Source organism: Pipra filicauda, unplaced genomic scaffold (genome assembly GCF_003945595.2).
Source record: "Pipra filicauda isolate LSUMZ 115617 unplaced genomic scaffold, ASM394559v2 scaffold114_size2234877_pilon, whole genome shotgun sequence".
Lineage (NCBI taxonomy): Eukaryota > Metazoa > Chordata > Aves > Passeriformes > Pipridae > Pipra > Pipra filicauda.
The window spans coordinates 309,512-331,479 of record NW_024103596.1 but is presented as its reverse complement, the minus strand read 5'-3'; the positions used below and the strand labels follow the sequence as shown (position 1 = coordinate 331,479).

At 49.3% G+C, this 21,968-nt stretch overlaps 1 protein-coding gene across 1 annotated transcript in view; it reads right to left on the bottom strand.

Moving 5' to 3' along the window:
- The window catches only part of PAPPA2 (pappalysin 2), a 90,123-nt gene that overhangs the window by 56,041 nt on the left and 12,114 nt on the right, over positions 1–21,968 (bottom strand). Inside the window, exon 3 of the mRNA XM_039383991.1 lies at positions 6,671–6,816. Coding sequence (XP_039239925.1) covers positions 6,671–6,816 — 146 coding nt within the window. The remainder of the gene's footprint in view (positions 1–6,670; positions 6,817–21,968) is intronic.

Here is a 21,968-nt window from a genome sequence, read left to right as displayed (position 1 = left end):
CCTCTTGGAGTGGGGTAGGTGGTTTTTCTTCCCCTTCTGACCACATTATTCCCCCCTCCACACCTTCAATCATTTCAGCTACCATTTCCCTCGGTGTCTTTTTGCATATTTATAATTCAGCATCTGCTTTGGATGACACTTACAACTCCAAATGAGGTTTGGAGCCAGGGCACCAAAATGAGCCATGATGCAACTTTAAAGGGATCGTCTTTTGAACCAGAGGCCAGAAGTTCTTCCCTGGCCTAGACAGGTGGCTTTGGCATGCCAGTCCCCTTGGCAAGTGAGAACAATGAGGTGCTGAAGTCCTGACACACTTGGCTGCGCCAACTGGAAGCCACCTTCAGCACAAGTCCATATGGAGATTCCAATGAACTGCCTCTGGCCCAGGCTGAGAAATCATCCGTGATCTATTGCTTCAACCTCCAAACCAGACCCTGAGGAGTAAACTAAATCTCTCATGAGGTTCTGTTGCAATCCACTAAACTTCTACCACAAACCTGACACAAATGTAGTGTATTTCAGAGTGGGATTTCCCAAAACACAGATTGTGAAGATCCTATCATCCCATTCAGAGGGATCTGTGTGTGGTAAGGTAGACCAAATGAACCAGGCAGGATCCCTCCAGCCCTCACAAACCCACTCCTCTTCACTGGGCCACCCCAGCCCCTGACTCCAGGGGGCACAAAGGGGGCAGTTCTTCTCCAAGCCAGCCTGACGCAGGTTCAGCTGTCAAAGATATCGGGGCATGGGCACAGAAGAAGTCCTCCAGAAACTGCCCAGCACTTCCACCTCACACTGACAGCAACAGCACAGAGCCGGGCAGGACCCATGACGATACTGCCCTAAATCTCCCCGTGGCTGCAGGACAAGTCGCTTTTCCTCTCCTGCGGGCCTGTCTGATGGGAAGAGCAAGGATGAAGGATGCTGATGAAAGCCATTAGGAGCAGAGCCTTCCCTTTGCTCACTGCCAGCCTCTCCAGCTCCTGATCTGGCATGCACACTCTGCACTGACAGCTCTGTGCCACATCTGCCGGGAAACTGTCCACAGAAGATGCTCAAGAACAAAAAAAATTTACTTCTCTGGCCTCCTTTTATTTGCCTCCTTTCTTTCATCCAGATTAAAATATCTTTGAAATCTCTGCATTTTTCTCCCTGCTTTGAGGCTTTTCGCTCTCCCTTTCTTCCCTTTTTCTCCTCTCATTTTCATGCTCCATCCACTTTTCCATGCTGCTTTACAGCAGAGGAACAAGGGCTGGGGAGTATCAGCAAGACAAGTGGGCTAAAAGCAGACCCCAGCATGTGCCAGGCTGACTCCAGGCAACACCTCCGTGGCTTGGGAGGCTGTTTTTACACAACCACTTTTAACCCAGACAGCTTGGATGGCAGCGTGGCGAATAGTTGGCTCTGGCACCGCTTGCTCCCTCCGTTGCAGGGCCCTGGGGGATTTACTGTGCCAGCTACCTCACGGCAGAGCCCTCTGCCACTGCATCTCTGCTGATGATCACTGCCCCTGCCAGCAAAGCTAGAGCTGGCAGGGGGCCACGGCGTGATCCTGTCTCCAGCCACAGAGGCTGCCTGAAATCAGCTCCGTGCGCTACCGGAATACCTCATGTCCTCGAGTACAGGGCATTCCTTCCCAGAGAGGGTTTTCTTCGGAGCACTGTGTCCCTGGCAGGACACCAGCAGGCCTGTGACTGCTCTAGGGGAGCCATGCTGGGTGAACACTGCATTTGGGGCTGGAAAGGGACCTTCAGAGATGCCCATCAACAATTCTCTCGAGCCCTCGCAGCAGGGTCGTGAGAGGGTGAAGAAATAAGGGTGGCATCTTCAGTGGAGCATCCTGCGTGTGTGGCCCATGGCAGGGCTGAGAGACACCACTGACCTGTCAAGAGGCACCACTTCTTAGCTCAAAATTCATGTTTATTGCTCTTCCTTCCCACAGTGAGGATCTTCTGCCCAGGGCTTGAGGCAAAGGCTGGGTCACAGAGTAGCTGCATTCCCTTTCTCTCTAGTTGTAAGACAACAGAGCAAAGGACTTTGCATCCCATCAGTCAGCTCTTGACCCTTTAGCTGCCTGGAGATGGGCTACAAGAAGGTAGAGAGGTTGAAAAATCCTTTTGGGACCTTCATGTTTTGGCCTGTCAACCATCAGGTTTTGGAAGCCATCCCCCTCTCAATCACCACCCTGGTAAAGGCTATAGATAGCAAAGGGCATCCCACTGATGGAGAGCCCAGTGGGCACATAAAAAAAGAAAAAAAAAAAAGCTGCTTCTCATTTGAATCAAACCAGGGCATGAGAGAAGAGAGAATAGAAAGAAAAGGCATCTCTGCAGCCAAACCCAAGCCTGAGCAAGGCAGGGGGCTGCCTGCCCAAAGGTCTGAAAGGAGGAATGTGCACACAGAAAGAAAACAGTGTTCATAAACAAGTAAATGGGATGTGAAAGCCCTGCACACATCCTGCAGCTCTAACCACAGGGAAAGGGGCTGAGCACCAGGGCACGGGGGGCCTTGTGACCAAGCAGCCTCCTCCCAGCAGAAACCCAACACTCTTCCCAGGCGTGGAATAAATGGGATTCCGGTACAGGGAGGGAGAAAACTCTCACAGGGAAGGGATGCCAAGGCTGGGATACCCTGTCCCTCCCCTCCTCTCTGCTGGCTTCCCCTATTTCATTCCTCCCCCACACTCCACAAAGATGATCATATTTTGAGTACTTTTTTTAACAGCTAATTAAATGGCAGGATTAGAAACAGCATGAGAACCCTGCCTGCCTTCCAGAACATCCCTATCCCTTCATTCCCTGTCCCCACAGCTTCCTGATGAGCTGGGAGAGCTCCCAGCTTTGGACCAGGAAGTTCTATTTCCCCTCTGCAGGATCCTGGCTGTGAGGGCAAGATGTGGAAGAGTTCATAACATCCTGACGGGACGAGCCTCCCCTCTCTCTCCTCTGTGGATCAGGCATTCCTTCTCACCTCTGCCTCCTCCTGCCCTGAGAGATGGGCTAAACTGGGCTTTAAGTGCCTGAGAACCAGCTCAAGGAGGTTCCCAAGGTCAGCATTCACACAACAAAGCTAAAATCTTCAATATCCCTGTGATATAAAGGGGGTCCAACACTCCAAGGCAAGTGAACCAGAGACTTCTTTGGACTTGCTCACCCGAACAAGTCCAGACAGCTGGAAAACCTCAGTTCTGACCTCACAACACCTCGTCCCTCCAGACCAGACCTACCAGCTGCAGAGCTCGTAACGTCCCCAAGGCCAAGCCCCCACTCTGATCAAGGAACAAAAGATGCCCAGTCCACAAGTCCAATGAATGATTAGCACTGGTGTGGGCCCCACTTCTCCTCACACAGCCCTGGAGGCTCACACTCCCAGGGCAGACTCTGCCTCTAGCCATGATCAGCAGCGATGCTGAAGGACTCTGGTCCATGCCAGCTCCCAAGAAGCCAACCTGTTCCTGTGTCAGGGCTGTCCCAGAGGACATTCTCAAGCAACCACGGGACCTTTAAACAGCAAACCACAAAGCTGAACCTGCGTGGCGGGGCCAGTGCTCCCCAAACACTGAGTCACAGCCACGGATGGAACGAGCGCATGACAGTTAGTCAGACAGGAAGATGGCCATTGCCTGAGGTACCTTTGATGGAAGGGCTGGCCCTCCTTCAGGATCCACCGACCTCTGCCAGATATATGAGCTGGCCCCAGCTTATATAACTGCAGAAAGTATTTATAACATCAACTGTTCACAATTCCCCTGCCCTTCGACCATGTTTATGCAGTTCACATGCAGCTACACATGAAGTTTAAAGCATCTGCATTATTATGTTGCTGGGGCTTCTGAACAAGGCTTTCCACCACGGAAAGCTCGGGGTGTTTTAAAGGAAGTTCTTTGATTTCTTCTGTCTTGTAGTTAAAAAAGATTTACTTCTAAGTTCTCAGAAAACTCACTCCAGACTCCAAGAACTCTGAATTTGAGAGGAACTCATTGTGATTATGGTGGAAAGACTGAGACAGACAGTATGGTCACAGGGAGTGGTGCAAATAGACCTGAGACTTTCTACCTCTGCTGCTGGCTGGCTGCAAGCTGTCTCTGTCTAGGAGCTCCACAGCAGCTGAAACACTGTCTATAGAAATTTCATACACCATTTCACCCTCTCCAAGTCAGTAATTATCTTTTATGCTTCAATGAAAGTAGTTGCTGTTGGCTGTATTATTGGTAAACCAAACCTAAGCCTTCAAAAAGGCTGCCTGAAAATCAAATTTACTCAGGAAAAAAAAAATCTGGAGGAGAGCAATAGAACTGTAAGTCATCAGCACAGGAATGGTCACATAACTTCTGGTAGCCCCAAATGAGCATCATGAAGAGAAGGGGGTGAAAAACAAAGTTCACTGAAGGTGAGGATGCCGACGGGAAGGTGAGGAGGACCCTCTTGAAAAACACACTCAAAGGTTATGAAAGAATATTTTCTAAGGAGGTCAAAGTCCAGATGGCATATTAAACAACTTCTTGAGAAGAACTGACAGAGAGCAGTTTGGAAACAGTAAGTTTAATGATCTTTGGCCTGAAGCAAAGTGTTAAAATAGAAGAAGGGAAGGCAATCAGAGAGCAAAAAGTCTCACGGAGCTTCTCTTGAAAACATCTAAGAAAGTCCAGTTCAGGGAAACAAAGAGAGCAAAATCTGACCAAAGCTCTCTGGAGTCAAGAAGCAGTTTGTCCTCTTGGAGAAGTCAAGTCAAACTTGAGGAACCAATTTGATTCATGCAGGGAACCAAAGCATGAAAGGGTCTGTAGGCGTGGAGGGAAAAATCAGCGTGGCATTTCTGCTGCATGGGAGCAGCCACTGGCAAGGGGGAAGCAGGGATTGTGTGCTGACCTTAATATTTTAAGGTCAGGATGGACAGGAGATTAGCATGATTCAGTGCAAGGGAAGGAGTGTGTCCTTTTGGAGACAGACCTCTCTCTTGTGCATAGATCTGTCTCCACCCCTGGCCACTCTTAGGTCCTTAAAGCTCAGGAATTTTTCTCAAACTGCTATTCACTGCTACCAAAGCTTTCCTTGCTCTTTCCTCACTGCTGTGCTTTCACATCTACTCAGATTATCCAGTAGCCTTTTGTGAGAGATTTTGTCAGCAGGCACATATTCATGGCCTCCTCAGCCCTAAGTTTTGTTTTGCTGGACATTAATATACATTGTGCATGGTACCAAATACATGATGATGTGGTGGAGCTCACTGTTTATGGAGAACAGAGTCCACCACCCACCCTCTCGAGCTCATTAAAGCTAAAACCAAGGACAGCCTCGAACCAAAGTCTTCAGTCTGTGCCAGAGCCCCAAAGAGGTTCAGATCCAGCTTCATACTTCACAGCTCTGGCACCAGAGCCAAGACAACACTCCTTTTCCCCTGAAACTCCCTGATCCAACATTTCCACCGTGGTACCACCTCTCGTGTCCCTGGCTGGACACAAGCTCTGAGACTGGAGCTGAATGAACCCTCTGATGAGACCAGTCACCCCAACTACCCCTCTGTACAGCTCCTTGTGAGCCATTGGGAGGGGTCTGAAGAGAACATGTGTGGCTGAAGCACTTGCTGCAGTCAGATGATTGTCAAGCTGAGCCTTGGAAGTGATTTCTGGAAGAATAAATTTCATGGAGATCTGCCTTCCTCAACAAATGGCTGTGGCAATGCACTATCGAAAAAACAGCCCTGAAACTCATTGAGGGAGGGAAACTGGCAAAAAGGCACTTTAAAACAGGTCTTTAACAGCAGTGTAAAACTTTTAAGGGTTGAACACCACGCACTTGTAAAAGCAGAAGGTCTAGGTCTGCTGTGCAGGTGTCAGGAGTAATTATTTCCAGTTACTTATTGAGAAACACTTTAGACATTTTGACTGCAAAGTGTAAAGGGCTTTGCCAGAAAACTCCGACATTGAAGAGGTGAAGGGAGAGGCAGGAAAACGAAACAGCAGAAATAGCAGAAAACACACAATACAGCCACATTCTAGGCAACCAGCTGTCATTCTGGCTATTTTGTAGCCTACGAGGACTGGTGACCTTAAGGGTCTGCCTTGAATCCACTGAAGCCAAGGAGAACCTTGCCTCCAGCAGGTAGTAAGCCAAGTTATAAAAACATGGTAAAATTTGATAGGCATCCTCACACTTGCAGCTGGATTCAGAAGTGGCCAATGCTGGCTGCCTGGTCAGCCCTGGAGTAGCTCAAATCTGGAGTCTCAGCTCTCAAAACACTGACACTCCTGGTTTATCTGTTCGTTATTACATGCTGCAAAAGCCAACTTCGCTGTCTCCAGAATCCTAGAAGACAGACCTGGAAGGTCCCAGAGAAGCCAAATACGAGTTTAAAGCTCTCTGCAGAGCCTGTACTGATGGTGAACCTGCAGTTCTACTGTCTCTGTCCCACTGCCTCACTGCCTTCACTGTTAGAAGTTTCTCATAACCTGGAAGTACCTTTTTAGTGTATAATCTTATCCATATGAACATGGAACAGCAGCTCCTTTCCTTACAGCAGCAGCTATTGGTACACTCAGAGCCTCTTATTATGACCTTCTTATTAAGCATCCTCAATGTTGAGCCACATCACACACACCTCTTTGTCAAGTGAATAGAGAAAGAGGAAAACCAACAATCCTGAGACCCCATGAGTGGGATAACTTACTTACCCAGGTGACTAAGGGCCTCTTTATCCCATGGCCAAGTGGCAGCACCAGCCAACTCTTCCCTCACGGAGCTGGCAAAGTAAACGTTGAGGAAGTGGGTGCTGTTGAGCTGCAGTGCCTCCTTCAGCTCCTTCACGCTCATGTACGCCCTGCAAGGACAAGGGAGAGGAGACAGTCAGCACAGACTCCAACAGAGCAAAGAGGAAAAGCAGGAGCCACCCACAGATATCCTACAAAGGGTGCAGCAGGCCTGGAGACCCCATCCTCAACTCTCCAAAACAAGTAGTGTTTGGTAAAGTGCGGCAAAATTCAGCATTTCAACAGGATATTCCATGGCACTACTAATTCTGCTCTGTAGGGAGCGAGTTCTGCCAGTGAGGGTTTTGGGTGGGAGGCAGTCATGCAATTGTGAATAAGTTTGCTAATTGCAGCCACCAGGAAATTCATTCTTCCCTCTGTGTGGCTGTTCCTGCGCAGATGAAAAGTCTGTATCACATTCACCAGTACACCAACAGTCCCAGAGTTAGTCTTCAGGGAGTTCATGTCCTCAGCTATGAAAAACAATGAGACTCTAACCTAATAACAACAATAATAATTCCAATAATAATAGCAGTGGAATTACAGGGCCTTGGGCTGTGCTGCAAATGCCAGGTACTCTTTTAAATGGACTTCAATGATCCTTGTGTGTCCCTTCCATCTCAGGACATTCTATGATTTTATATTCTATAAATCAAGTACTACGTTTTCATCACTGCCACTAACCTCACAGGCTCAGACAGCATTAGGACAGGTAGCAGACATTGTCCCTCTATTTCTACAACTTGTTTCTGTCTTCAAAACCTGAAGACCCTGCCCCAAGGTTTGTGAAGCCATCAATTTAAGAGATTCTAGACAGGGGGGAAAAAAACAACTCATGGAAAGGCTTCAAATACATCACTGTGGAATGATGATGGAAATGCACCATTGTGGAAATATGTCATAAGAATGACTAAACCTGCAGCGTAAGGCCAACAGCAACATTAAGGTGGTGGAAAGCATTTCACTTATTCCCATGCTTCCAGGAGCAATTGGCATCTCTGAGCTGCATGGAGAGATTATGAAGGGAGTGCAGTCAGTACTTCACACTGGACTCGCCATGAAGGCACAGCAGCTCTATTTGAACAAGCAGCTTCTGTAGAAGTGGTGTCCATTAGGGCAAGGAAGGAAGGAGGGACAAAAAGCTGAGCATGGGCTAAGGGGGAAAAGGTGTGTTCTCATCTGAGATGTGAGTTGAGAAAGAAAACCAATGAAATGTGCAAATATGCTGTTTGAAATGGCAAGATCCCGAGTCAAGTTATTACACCAACAGGCCTGTTTAGAGAGAGAGAGAGGTTGCTACAGCAAATTGAAGAGAAGGAGGAAAAGTTGAAAAAACAGAGGATTCCAGAAATAAACTAGAGCAGGATGGCATGTGGAACAGAGCTGGATAAACCCAAGGGCCTCTTCCCTGGACCTGAAATAGCAGAGACTTTCAGAAGCCATTGCTGACTTGGGAGATGTCAGATAATCGGGATCTGCTGACTGCCTCTCCCCTACCAGTCAGCCCCAAAAGACCATCCCGAGCTGGAGGCATCTCACCCACCTTCCCATCAGCTCTGAAACTTCAGTTACTTCAGAAAAATCTTGGCTGGACTATGTGGCGAGATGAGATGACCGGCTTGTCTTCAACAGGCCCCGAGATCTCCCACCACAAAGCAGCATTCCCAGAACACTTTCCCCAGCCACATCAGCTTGCGGAGAGAAAACTCTCCCAACCGGAAAGGACAAATTAGGAGAACATGATCTCTTGCCTGTGATGTCTCGCCTGAGCATCCCAGACACGAGCCACGCTGACGCCATCCCTCCAACCCAACCAAGACGGGAGCAGGCCGAGAGGAATAGATAGGGAGAGGAATAAACAAACCTGAAGGACATATTTGTGGCATGACTCGGAAGAAAGAGAAGCAAAAATTTCAAAGAAATAGAGCACAAGGAGCAGGGAGGGGGAGAGAAAGTCTCCTTCACTCATCAGAGCTGCTCGGGGGACACAGACTTAAAAATAACATCAATTCCTGACCTATGATATCTCGGAAAAATAGCCCCAAACCCTTCCAGGCTGTCCAAATTCCAGGAGCCGACGTCAGCCCTATTCAGAGGGATATTCCTGCTGCCCCTCTTCTGGAGACATGATGTTTTTCTGGCTGTCGCCTGCCGGTCCCTTGACATTAGCAGCATTTTTTGTCAAGCCTTAATTATAAATAACTGTAGTTTCCTCCATTGAGAGATGCGGATGGTTGAGAGATGTGTCAGGGTTAGAGGGAGCAGTTCCAGCACCGAGATGCTCGGATGAGTTGGAAGAGGAGAGGAGAGGAAAGGACCCCAGTTTCACCCACTATGGCACGGAAAGCACAGATATCTCGCCGACATCCCCAAAGACACGAGCGAGACCAAAACAACTCTAGAACGGGCAACTCCAATTCCCCTCAATTCACATTTCCCACTGGCATCCTTAGGTTAGACAAGGAGCACCCAACTGGCGTCTGAGCCTTTTGCTTACTGCCAAAGGTTAAGCTCTCCTCTTGTCCAGCACTTCTGTGATTTTCCCTGGGGAGAAGGCAGAGCAGCCTTTGGTCTCCACAAACAGCCTAAGTGACAGCCCTCTCCTCTGCTCCCCAAATAGCTTTCCAATGCCTACAAGACCAGAGTATTCCAAATTAGATGGCATTTACAGCAGGGTGGGCACTGCAAGACAACATGGAAACACAAGGAAGGAGAGAAGGACAGCAGCTGAGGAGTAAAACCCAAACAAACCCCAAAGAATAGGGCAGAGGATAAAAGAGAGATGGAATAGGGACATCAGGTTTGCCAGATGAATGACACTAGTCAATGACCTGACTCTAAGGCAGGCTTCAGCACCACACTGCATCCTGCTTTACTTGTGTGGGACAGCTGTCAGCGTGGGGCTCTTCTTGCTGTCAAAAAAAGGAAAGGAAGATGAAGTCTAGCAGTTTCAGTGACTGTGTCACCATAGAATAGTGGAATCAGACTTAACTGGCAGGTGGAGAGGATCTCAAAACAGGTCTAATTAGATCTGGTTGTTCAAGGTCAGGTCCAGCTACAAGGACAGAGGTTTCCCAACCTCCCTGGCAACTTATTTTAGTATTTAACCATCCTCAAGTTAAAAAAAATTCCTAATCCAAATTTGTCACATTCCCAGTTGTGCCCATTGTCTTCTGTCTTCTTGGAGTCCTGCTCCATCTTCTCCATGTCATCCCATCATATCAAAGGGGAAAGTCATCAAATGACTCCAGCTTTGCATGGTAAACTTATACTGCACTAGACCTTACCTTATTAAAGTCTAAAGACCCAAAACTTCCTTTCTGAGCAGTAAAAACATCACTCTCATCCACGATGCCAGACCTCCCTGGAGAACCCTCACATCCTTTTCTCATGCTTTTCCTTGGACAATTTTATCCTAACCTTTAAGGGGGATAGCAGCATCTTCCCAATCATGACTGTAAATCAGGCTCTGGGCTGGCTTGGACAAAGGAGAAGGCTTGACATACCCTGGGGAGGCAGAGCTGTTGCTGCTTTTCCAGCAGGAATTTCTGGCAGCAACAACAGGACCACTGCTGGTGCAGAGGTGGGCAAGAGGAGAGGATCTGCTGATCTGTGGGGCAGCAGAATGTACAATCAAGCTGTAACACGAGCCTGACGTGGTTTGAGGTGGGAGATGAGGAGCAAGAGTGGCATTTTTTGGTGACAGCCGTATCATACCAGGAAGCCTCAGGGCCACAAAGGAGCCATGATCACCAAGAAGCAAAAGATGGCACCTCCAATTGAAAAGCAAGGCCAGCATGTATCCTGTGCAGTACCATAAACTGAACTGAATTCTCTGGGTACTGCAAAGGATGCAGTGTGTAATGCCACAGGAATTCCACTGCGACTCAAAAATAGGAGTCTTTTCCCTGTAGACATTTCAGAGGGGATGTGGGAGTGGGGCTGGGTGGAAGCCGTCCAAGTGCCCTCCATGGACAACTGGAAAATACTTGAGAGCCAGCCAGCTCCAGCTAACCATACAGCCTAATGAAGTCACAGGGGATTCCTGGCTCTGCTTTCATGTCCTTCAACCACCGCAAGGAAATTCCTCTTCCTACTCCCCGCAAGCAGAGAGGCTCCCTTTTCCCCCAAACCTCTGCTTGACAAATGAGGAATCCCTCAGACTTCCCAGAAATGAGCACCAGTCAGCCAATAACACTTTCAGCATGCAGATGACACATTTCTCCGAGGTTGCAAAGGGTTAATGCAACACACAGTAACCTCGTCTCTGAGGCAGCAGACACAAGCCCAAGAGCCACAGCTCAATTCATGAAGACAGGTGGCTGGTTCAAGTGGCATGAACATTTTTGGAGAGCAGACACTAAATTCTCCATATCCTCCACAAAGGGAGATGCTCCTCCAGATGGGGAGCTGAAGTGATTATCTTCCAATTCACGCCACCAAGGGGCTCCTCTCCACGGTGGCTCTTTAGCAGGGAAGTCTAAAGAGAGAATCCTCCAGTCCTGGGCTCTCCGCTTGCATAAGTGAATCTTCCTTGCTAGAATTTGTTAACCCTCATCCCTGTTCCCATCCCGCCTCAGCCTTGCCTCCCTTCTCCCCTGGCACAGGCAGACAGAGCCCACCACCACAACGTAAACACGGCACCACCCTGGCACAGCACACAAGCCCAGCTGGGTTACTTGGGCTGTCTCCACGCTGGGCTGATGGTGGTCCTTTGTAACTGAAGCTGCCTCACACGCCAGGTTTACCTGCCCTGGAATTTCTGGTGTTAATTCAGCCTGGGGAATGCTGTATTTTTAAGTCCTGCACTTACTAAGACTCCTTGCATCCCCATGACCACGGTCGAGGAGCTCTGACTCCAGTCCAGCACTATGCTGGTACGCCACAAACATCGTTGCCAGCATCATGACAACTTGACAAGGCAGCAACATCCAAATGACTCTCATCTGGACAGGCTTTGGTAACACAGCCAGATACAAAACACATGCAAGATGTGAAGGGAAGGCTGAGAAACAGCCAGACATTCCCCTGGGATCACAGGAAGCACAACACTGCTGGAATAATACCCTCTGTAGTGCTCAGGAGTCTTTCATCAGCCTCACTGTGTGTTGGACTCCGGCCAAAGAGCATTTGAGTCCACAGGGGATGAGGACATCACAGCTCTTGGGCACGCCTGGAAAAACCCACCTCTGAGGCACAGGCAGCATGAGGAGAACAGCAGCCTAGGAAGCAGCCCTCACTGGCAGCACCGTTTAAATTTTGCATGAGTGACTGAGTATCAAGGTGTCAAAGAGGGCAACAGGGCAAAACAGGGTCCCTCAGGATCAGGAGGTTTCCTTATGCATGAGCAACTCCAGTTGGATTCAGAGTTAACCCTCAATCTCCATGTGTGAGCAGGACCTGGCCTGGGGACCAAAGCAGTAGCAGGTGCTGCAGGGTCAGAGAACTGCCCTGGCAAAGCTGCAGATGGGATCAAAAAGACACATTGTTGTCCAAGCCTGTGACCCTTCCATATAGATTTACTGGGGAAAGGGAGCAAGAAGGCTGTGGATCACACAGCAGGCAAGCTCCCAGTTACAGCAGAGGGTAGTACGCAACTTCTTGAGGTCAGATTTGGGAAAGAAAGACAATAACACTAGTGTCAGACCAGAAAGCCTGCAGGGCATTTTGCCCTGAGATAGGCTGAAGAATAAGTGCTGCTAACAATGGCATGGCCCAGATATTCCTGGAAGTGTTGGCTAAAAAGTTATTCACTAAATCATCAGTGAATCAGCCAAAGGCAGTGCTATTTTAGACCTGGTTTTGGTAAGCGTTGTAGAAATTATGGAGGGGCAGAGAGAAAGAAAACTTGGCCTGAACTAATAATGAGTTGATTCAGATCAACTTAAATTGAGGGATGAACACAGGTCTTGAATGAAGAATTGAGAACCAGGACTAATCAGCAGATACTGCTGCATCTGAAATGACAGAGAGGATGGGGTGAAACAGGAATTCCCTGAAATCAAGCTGACTCCAGTGAAAACAAAGAAAAAAAGACCTTTTCAGAAATAAAAAGGGCAAAAGAAGGAAGAATCAAATCTGCTGAGCAGGGAAGGTGAAGCTGAAGCTCAGTATAATTAAGATGCATCCCTGGACAGTTACAGTATGGTCTTCACCTTTATCCAAGATTAAACACATGGTAGAGGAGCAGAGCTCAAGATAAAGGAAAGGAAATAAAAAGGTGGTAGCAGCTGGATGGGGGTTGAAGTGCCATCTAGACTGGGTGGGAGGGAAGATGAACCTCTGGGGAGGTGGCAAGTCCCAACTCTGAAGGTGTGGGACGTAGGGATACAGAACAGGGGGCAAACAGCAAGAGGGAAGAGTGCAGAAATAGAAACCCTTGTAGATAAACAAAATTCAGTGGGTGTAATACATTGGCAGGGGAAATGCCACCTCAGATCCAGAAGGGCTGACCTCAGGACATGACTGGAGAACAGCTGATATGGTACATGCAGTGATGTCTAAAGGGGTGAACAAAGATCTCAAGAAGACAGGTTGATCTGGTTGTTCTCTCTCTGACAGACTTTAAATCCATATGAAAATTTCCGCAGACTTTCAGAAATAAAGGTCTCCATGTTATTACTTTCACCTTCCTGCCTCGTCTTTCAAAAAAAAAAAAATGATGGAAATGCTTAAACAAAGGGACTGATGCAGATGTGATCACCTGAAAGTCAGTGAAGGACACGCAATGCCCCCTCTGAGCAAGCTCTGAATAACTCTGCCAAGGATGCCAAATTTTTAACCAGCCACCTGCACTGAGAGATCCCAAATTCTGCCAGTGGGAAAGCAGGCAAAGGTGTGCTGCACTTGCTGGCCTTTCTCCTGGGAATCATAGAATCAGAGTACCGGGTTGAAATGGACCTGAAGGATCATCTGGTCCAACCTTTTTTGGCAAAAGCAGCCTAGACAAGAGAGCCCAGCAGCCTGTCCAGCTGAATCTTAGAAGTGTTCACTGTCAGGGAATCCACCACCTCCCTGGGGAGATTATTCCAATGGCTGATTGTTATTGCAAAAAATTTTACCCTTTCTTCTAGTTTTTTATATCTGTGGCCAGTTTCAATTCAAGCTGAGCTTTTCCTTTTCTAAATGCACCTCTGCACACCTTGGCAATGCCCTTGCAGTTCTCAACAGGTATTTGTCCACTTTTCCGTCTCTGATATGCTTCTCTTTTGGCTTTGAGCAGACTCAGAAGCTCACATTAAGCTAAGGGTATCTCTTTCTCTGCTTGATTCCCTTACCTTTAAATGGGAAGAACTGGCTCTGGCCTTCCAGAGCGTTCTTGAAAAATTCCCAGCACTCTCTAGCTCCTTTATCCTCCGTGGTAGCAAATCCCTCACAACTGAGGTCTGAGCAGGCTGAAATTCACTCTTCTAAAATCCGAAATATTTGTCTCAGAACCAACCACCAGCATCTCGGCAAGATCCCAAATCGAGGCTACCACTGGCCAAGACATAAACCAGGCTTGCTTGGCTTGTGAGTAGCAAGTCCTGCAGTGCCTCATTCCTGGTTGGCACATCCAACACTCGTACGAGGAAGCACTCCTCTGCACATTCCAGGAACTTCATGGATGACCTGTGAGCTACTACATCATTCTTCCAACAAATGTCTGGGTAGTTGAAGTGACCCTCAAGAACCAGGCTCTGTTGACACAGAGCTTAAATGACTCAAATATTGCTTTGCTGGCCTTATCATGTTGGTTTGGAGGTCAATAGCAGACCCCTACTATAAGATTGCCCTTGCAGCTGACCCCCTGGTCATGACCCAGAGGCATTTGACAGGACTTCCACAATCACCACAGCTGGCCTCTTTACATTCAAGGTTCTCCTAAACACAGAGCAAAACCACAGCTGGGCATCAAGGACTTGCCTTTGCCTCTGGATCTACGACAGGGCACCTGACTTTAGGAAAGCCACATTAATTCCTCCCCATCAGCCTGCTCAGGGACTGTTTGCTTTTCTGCCACATGCTGCTTTCCTCTCTGGATCTTGTTACAGCTCTGTTGACAGCTTATGTGCAGGGCAAGGGGGCAGGGACCAGTTTTAAGGCTGGTTGCATATTTTAAGGCTGGTTCCATGTGGCCCACTGGTACCCATGTTTTCGGGGTTGAACTGAGGACGGTCCCCCACTTGTATTGAATCCATGAGAATAAGCCTCAAGAGAGGTTTACCCCCAGCTGTGCCCTCACAGCACGGTGGGCACCCTCGGGACACCCACACCAGTGGGGTGCACATGTGCATCAGATGATTGGATCATGGAAAAACACTGGTTTTGGGATGTTTGCACCCTGAGGACACGGCTGGCTCACTGTCTCACTCAGCTACTGGCTGCCATGCATGTGGTGGGCACCACAGTCTGTCTGAGGCCTCCTGGGATGGCTCTGCTGGGAATCCCAGCACATCTCCATGTGCCTGGGTAGGCTTCCCGGCTACAACTGAGGTACCACCAGCCCTAGGACACCTTAGGAGGAGGTAAGGTTTTTGAGAAACACTCATTTGGACCCAGGCACCAGCAGAAACACTTGACCACTTCCATTTCAGTTTCAAAAAAAAAAAAATAAATTCTGATGTCTGTGGGTATTCAGCAGACCTACAGTCTCTCCCGAGCTCCTGGAGGAGCCAGTCCTGCACTGCAGGAGGCACCAAGGCCGACCACCAATGACCCCAAATGGTCAAGTGGTTCTGATGCCTAACACAGAACCCATTACACTACTATCCCAAGATAAAGTCCTTCAACACTTGTTCTAGGGACAGTTGTCTACCCCCTCCCTAAGGAACAGGAACCCACTTGTTCCTCTCCACCCACCTCAAGTTAAATTCCCTTAAGGAGGAGGGGACTAATTCACCACAGTGCCTCCTCCACTCCCATCACAAATACCATCCAACATCACCACTGTTGCTGGAGGGGAAGGGACATCTTTTCACAGTGGCCTTATGGAGGAGGCACCTAGACCTGGCCCCGCAGCAGAAAGGGCTTGGAGAGGCGAGGGCAGCAGGAAGAGCAGTGCTGGTTTGGGATCAGACACACACAGCAGAGAAATGCAGTCCTGTGGGAGGGAGCAGAGGGCTGCGGTGAGGCTGATTGAAGGAGGCATGAAGGGAGACAAACAAGGGGAGCGTGGCCTCTAGCTCGGCAGGGACCACCTGACCCCTCCTGCGTGGGGGCACAGCAGCTCTGGGCTGACGCCGGCAGCCTGCCTGTGTCCAGAGAGCTGCTGCTGTCTGGCAGGGATGGGAACGGCAAAGCCCTAATCAGGGAGGACAGCTGGACTGCAGAGCTCCCTGGGTGCTGCTCTGCCAAGCCAAGGTGTGGGAGCCGGGGCTGGGACCCCTTTCTTCTGCACTGCCCTTCTCCCATCCTTGGTGCATGTCCTGAAAACTGGAGTCTGCTCTCAGAGGGGACAACAGCCACACTGATGGCTCCCAGCCCTTTGGGGCACCTCCTGGGGTGGACCTGCCAGAGCTGTAACCTTCCATGTCCAGTGCTCAGCAGGGGCACACAGCCTCTCTCTGCTTCAGTTTTAGGATTGGGACATGCATGGAAAGATGTGTGACCAGCAGGACAAGGAACTGGATTTTTCCCCTCTACTCCAGTCTCATGAGACCCCACCTGCAGTGCTGCATCCACCTCTGGGGCTGCCAGAATAAGAATAACCTGGACCTGTTGGAGCAAGTCTAGAGGAGGCCACAGAGATGATGAGAGGGCTGGAACACCTCTGCTATGGAGACCTACGCAACAAAGGAAACCCTGTGCCACCAAGAATCGACCCACAAATTCAACATTTCTTACAGCCTTTCACCCCTAAAGCATCATTTGGTTCTGCCAAACAACCAAAGCCTGTACACACTTGAAATTTAATACAAAATAAGCCAAATGTTTCCCAAAAGGCTCCTGCAGGAGCCTGGCTTTGAGCTTGTGATAGCAGTGGTGATTCTACCCACGAGCCTTCCTTTTCACCCCCCTCAGGGAGGACAAATCCATGCAAGTCCCATAAACTTCCTGCCTTATGTGACAATCCTCATGCTGCTTAAGCATAATGGGCCATCAACTTTCCCCTGGGATAAATCTGTCCTGGCAAACTGTCTTTTAGTGCTCTACATCTTGGGGGAGTTGATAGCATTTGGGGTTTACTTTAATGGGAGTCGGTAGCCATGATCAATTGTAAAAGCTCTATTTCCACGGAAATGGGAATTTAATAGATTTTTGAAAATGGTGGTTATTGACCCAATGGGCCTTAATGGCTTAAAAACCACCCGATTGGAGCGCGTATGAGTAAATGCGTATGATTTTTCAAACGAATACTGGAACAGGTAGTAAAAACCCATTTAAACTGCCGGGACCTGGTCAATAAGGAGTTTTCCATTTGCTTGTTCGGCCTTTCTATTTCTATCCGAGTGAATCACGGCCGCTCTCTTCCTCGGAGAGGCTCCACCGTTCCCCCGCGGCTGAGATCATCCCGACACGCGCGCGGCCCATCTGAGCCCCATCAGGGCGCGGGGATGTCTTTCATTAGACATCGGGGCGGTGATGCAGAGCCACATGCTCCCAGCGTGGCACACGTGGACCCGTCTCTCGTGGGTGATGCAAGCCCTGCTGCTCACAGGGAGCTGAAAAGAACACGTGTGCCTCGGGGCTCCTGGGTTTAAACTCAACCTGCGGGCCTCCCAGCAGATGATCCTACGGGGAAGTGCCTCAGACAAAAGTCTTGGATTGTCTGGGGTTAACACATACCAAAAACATCGAGTGAACTCCAAAGGAATGTACTAATTACTAAGCAGTAATCCTGGAAGCAACGGACAGACTAAGCCCTGATATTTATTCCTGACTGAAGCCCCCCTGCCACAACTAGGGAAGGTATTTAGGGTTATCACCCCCACCAGCTTCCAAGGCCTACCAAGGCTCAGTGCAAGGCTGAGCTTATTCCCCACTTTTCCCACCCCTCCTCTCCTGTCTGCCTTTTGCATGAACCTGCAGGGGCACAGATGCCCCAAGATTTTTACCTGTTTGAAAACAAATGGTGGGTTCAGCCACTGCAAAGAGGAGATTCAAAGCCATGTGTGTGCAGGGCAGCAAAGCTGAGTGAGTGTCATGAGCACAGAATAAGACAAAAGAAAAAAAAAAAAAAAACAAAGACTTGAAAACTCCCAAATTTCAAAGGGATATCAGTCCTCCTGCTCTCTCTTACCTTCCCCTTCAAAAACCCAACATAGCAGGAATTAGAGAATTCTGAGTCACAGCCTGTTGCTTATTCCACCAATGAGGAGGAGAAGTAAAGGAGAAAAATATTGCAGGTTACCATCTGCTTCCACTCCAGTAATGGGTCTGCCACTTCCATGCCCAAGTACAATGGATTGGTTTGGGTTGGAAGAGACCTTAAAGATCATCTCGTTCCAACCCCCCTGCCATGGGCAGGACACATTCCACTAGCCCAGGCTGCTCCAAGCACTGTTCAACCTGGCCTAAAAACTTCCAAGGATGGGACATCCACAATTTCTCTGAGACATAATCAGTGAAAACAGGGAAAGAGCAGTATTTGTGGGGAGTTAGTCAAAAGATTTCAAAAGAAAGAGTTAAAAATCCACTTTGGAACCATTTAGGAGATGGAAAAGAATCCTGCCAGGCAGAAAGGCAGTGAAGCAGCAGCTCGGGGAGGGAGGGGAGCCCAGTGTTGCCCTCTGAAGCCCAGCACAGGCGAAATCCCAGCTCCAGCACCCACCAAAACACTCCAGAAAGGCTCACTATCCACAGCCTGGGGTAAGCACTCGCCTTTTTTTGACAATGTTGATGCTGGCTGGCGTTACACAGAACATGTGTGAGAGAGGGCGAGTGAGAAGCGCCAGGGGAAATGGAGAAATATGTTTGCAGCCCCTTGCGGTTTTGGGAGGCAGAACTCAACAGTGGCAAGTTATTCTAGAGCAGGTTCCAAGCTAAACAAAGCCAGGTACGGTTCCCTTTCTGCCTGGATTGTTTGTTTCACAGCAAAATAAAAAAAAAAAAAAAAATCTCAGTCCAGGACCAAGTTTTACAGCACCTTTTGCCCGTCTTAGGCTGCACACAGATCAGCCCTGTCCCACCTAACCCACAAGAACAGACCTGTAAATCAGTTTTCTCTTACTTTTTGCCTGAAACAAAAATATGAAGCAACATTCCAGGTTTAGGGAGGTCTTAAGGTCTCTGAACACAAGTCAGGGTTCCCCAGGAGCCCAGATTTCACTGCCAATTTTTACAGTGCAGTTCACAACCTGCTGAGGGAGGTGGAGGGGATAACATCAGTGGGTGCAATGCTCCTGGTCTCCCACAGCACTGCACGGGCTTCTTGTGGCTGAGCAAACTCTCAGGGCCAGGAGGCTCAGCAAAGCACTCCAGACAAAGGGAAGCAGTGTCATTTTTTTTGCCTTGCATTTAGCCAGGACAGAGAGGCTTCATCCCCCTTCACTAAATGCCTCCCATCCCCACCCAGGGACTAGGAGGCAGGAGGCCCCACGGCAACATCAGTGGCAGCACCTCACTGCTGCACAACTGGGGGGGAAGACATCCAAGACTTGTGTGCCTCAGTTTCCCTTGCCCACAGCACAAGCAGGAGTTTGCAGACATCTTAGAACATGTGATCTCCGCTGTGCAGGGCTTTCCAAGGAGCTCAGGAAAGTTAAGCTTCCACATCCCACTGCTGTTCAATGGAAAGCAAGTGTCCAGCTCTTCACCGGGGGCTTCCTCCTCTCCCACCCGTCTCCCATAGCAGGGGGAGAAGAAAGACCCTTTAACGGGGCTGCCAGCAGTGGATAAATTTGCTGAGCAGGGATGATGCTCACAGGGAATTGAGCCAACAGCTCCTATTTCCTCTGCAAGTGGAACCACACAGCCCTGTGGTCAATAACCCCCTCCTCAGGCACTCTTCACCGTGATGGCAATGTTCAGTCTTCCCAAAGGATCCAAAACTTTGCTACATTCACCCTAAACTGCTCACTGAAGGGCAAAACTTGCAGTCTTTACATTTGTCAGTAAAGGGACTGAGATGCAGAAAAAAAAAATAAATCTATTAAAGCTAAATATCTCGTCCTTGCTTTATATTTATATATATTTATTTTTTTAAGGGTAAAACCAAGTCCCAAGCCTGCAACTTATTTTTAGATCCAGGCAATTGGGTGTCCCAGCCGGAGAGCACAAGCCAGCATTCTAAAAATGCCTCCCTCACAGATATAAAAAGGACACAAGATAATTTATTGGGGAAATTCTGTAACGTAACGATCATACACTGACGGCAAACAAAACAAACGAAGAAAATCCAAGGCTGCCTCTGGTCCCCAGCACAGCCCTTGGGAGGCGACAGTCACAAAGATTCAGCACCCTCATCCTTCCTAAAAACCTCCAAAACAAGTCCTCTGCCTCACACCGTCCCAGCGGGTTCGGGTGATGCTGGACTCATTCCCTCTCACCCCATCACCCTCTGCAAGGGGGCAACTTGATTTCCTAAATAACAGTGGTGGCTGGGCCAAGGAAAACGAAAAGCAGTATGTTCACTTAAGGACTCCAGTGGCCGCAGCTCAGGCTGCCAACCCAACATGGATTTAATCATACCAGAGACCCCACCAGCGCCCGGCCAACGCTGTCCCACCAGACATCCCGGCCAGGGTGGCTGCTGAGCTCCTGCCATTTCGGTTCCTGTGGTCTTGCCAGCCTGGCCAGGGGCTCAGCCAGCGTCCTCCACCCACAGGGTGGGTACAGTGGGATGAGGAGGAGTCCTGGGGAGGGCTGACAAAGAGTGACCCCTCCCAGCCATCGGACACACGCTGTTCCTTCACAATTGCCATCCCGATACAATCGGCCCCCCTCAAGTGAGCCCCCGAGTCAGTGGTGTTTGCTAGAACAATAGCTCACATCTGGGACAGCTGTTTTCCCCGAAAGCACCCAGGCTGCCTACAGCCACTGGGCAGGGGTCCTGTGCCCTCGCTCACACGCGGATCGTGTTCTCCCTCTCCCGTGGAGATGTGGTCACCCCTGGGGGGACCTGGCAGGTTCCTCCAGGAACACACTGCCAGGCAGCTTCATGCTCACAGGAAGGCTTGGGGGACTGAGCGAGACTCATCCTCCAGCAGAGGCTGGTTGGAAATTAACCCCTGAGCCTTCTACCTTGGCAAGAAAGGGAGTGTGTTACCGTGACTTTATTTCCTACTTTTAGCACCCCCAAAAAAAGCAGGGAAGAAGATTTGGGCACATGAACAAGCTGCTTTGGTTAGAGCTGAAGCCAAAGACTGGGAGGAACCCCTTGGACCTGGACACCTCTACACTCCTGTGCTCCTCTTCCAGCCCCACTGCTCTGCTCCCTGGGCTAAGAGAGCCCAGTTCCCACCAGCAGCCAGTGTGAAATGGAGCCTTCTGCTTCTGAACAGTGTTCCCAAGACCTGATACGGTCCCTTGGACAGCAGCACCTTAATGCTTAGTTCTTTACTCCTGGAAAGACGTCACTCCCACAGTCCTGCTGGCCTGAGGGAGGGGCTGAGTCAGACTTTGATCTTGCCACGTGTGCCCTTAGACTGAGTCTCCATGCTGGAGCCCCCATCACCACCTCCTCTGCCATAGCAATGCAGTGTCTCACCATTCCAAATCCTCCCTCTTGGGAGCAAAATCCCACTGCTGGGCTCGTGTCACTGGCTGAGCCACCCCAAGGCACATTCACGTGGATGTAGCCTCCAAGTCCCATCATGAGCAAGCAGCTTGATGGACATCCTTCCTGTCTGATATAATGTCCACCAAGGACATTCCCCCCTGTCTTTGACAAGTTTTGAAATCATTTATCCATGGGAAAGCTCAGAGAGTGAGGACTTTCCTACAAGGAAAGAATAAGTTTTCCAATGAGCCCAAATTCACTCTCATGAAATTTTAAAGCATCCACCAACAAACCATCAGGCTCCAAAAAAATCTCCTAGATCTGCTAGAGAGGAGAAGCAACAAGCTCAGAAGCCACTGAACCCATCACTGCCACCTTTGGTGTTCCCAAAGCACCCATCTCCTCAAGCCCTGAGTCCAGCACTTGAGGCTTGGTTCTTTGGGAACACCAGGACAATATTTGGGTAGAGGCCAACAGAACTCCAAGAGGTGCCAGAGGGCACTCAAAGGCAGCCAGAGCTCAGGTCCTGAGCAGGGGACCTCCCAGCCCTGCTTTCCTCAGGGGAACATCATAGTCTCTTCC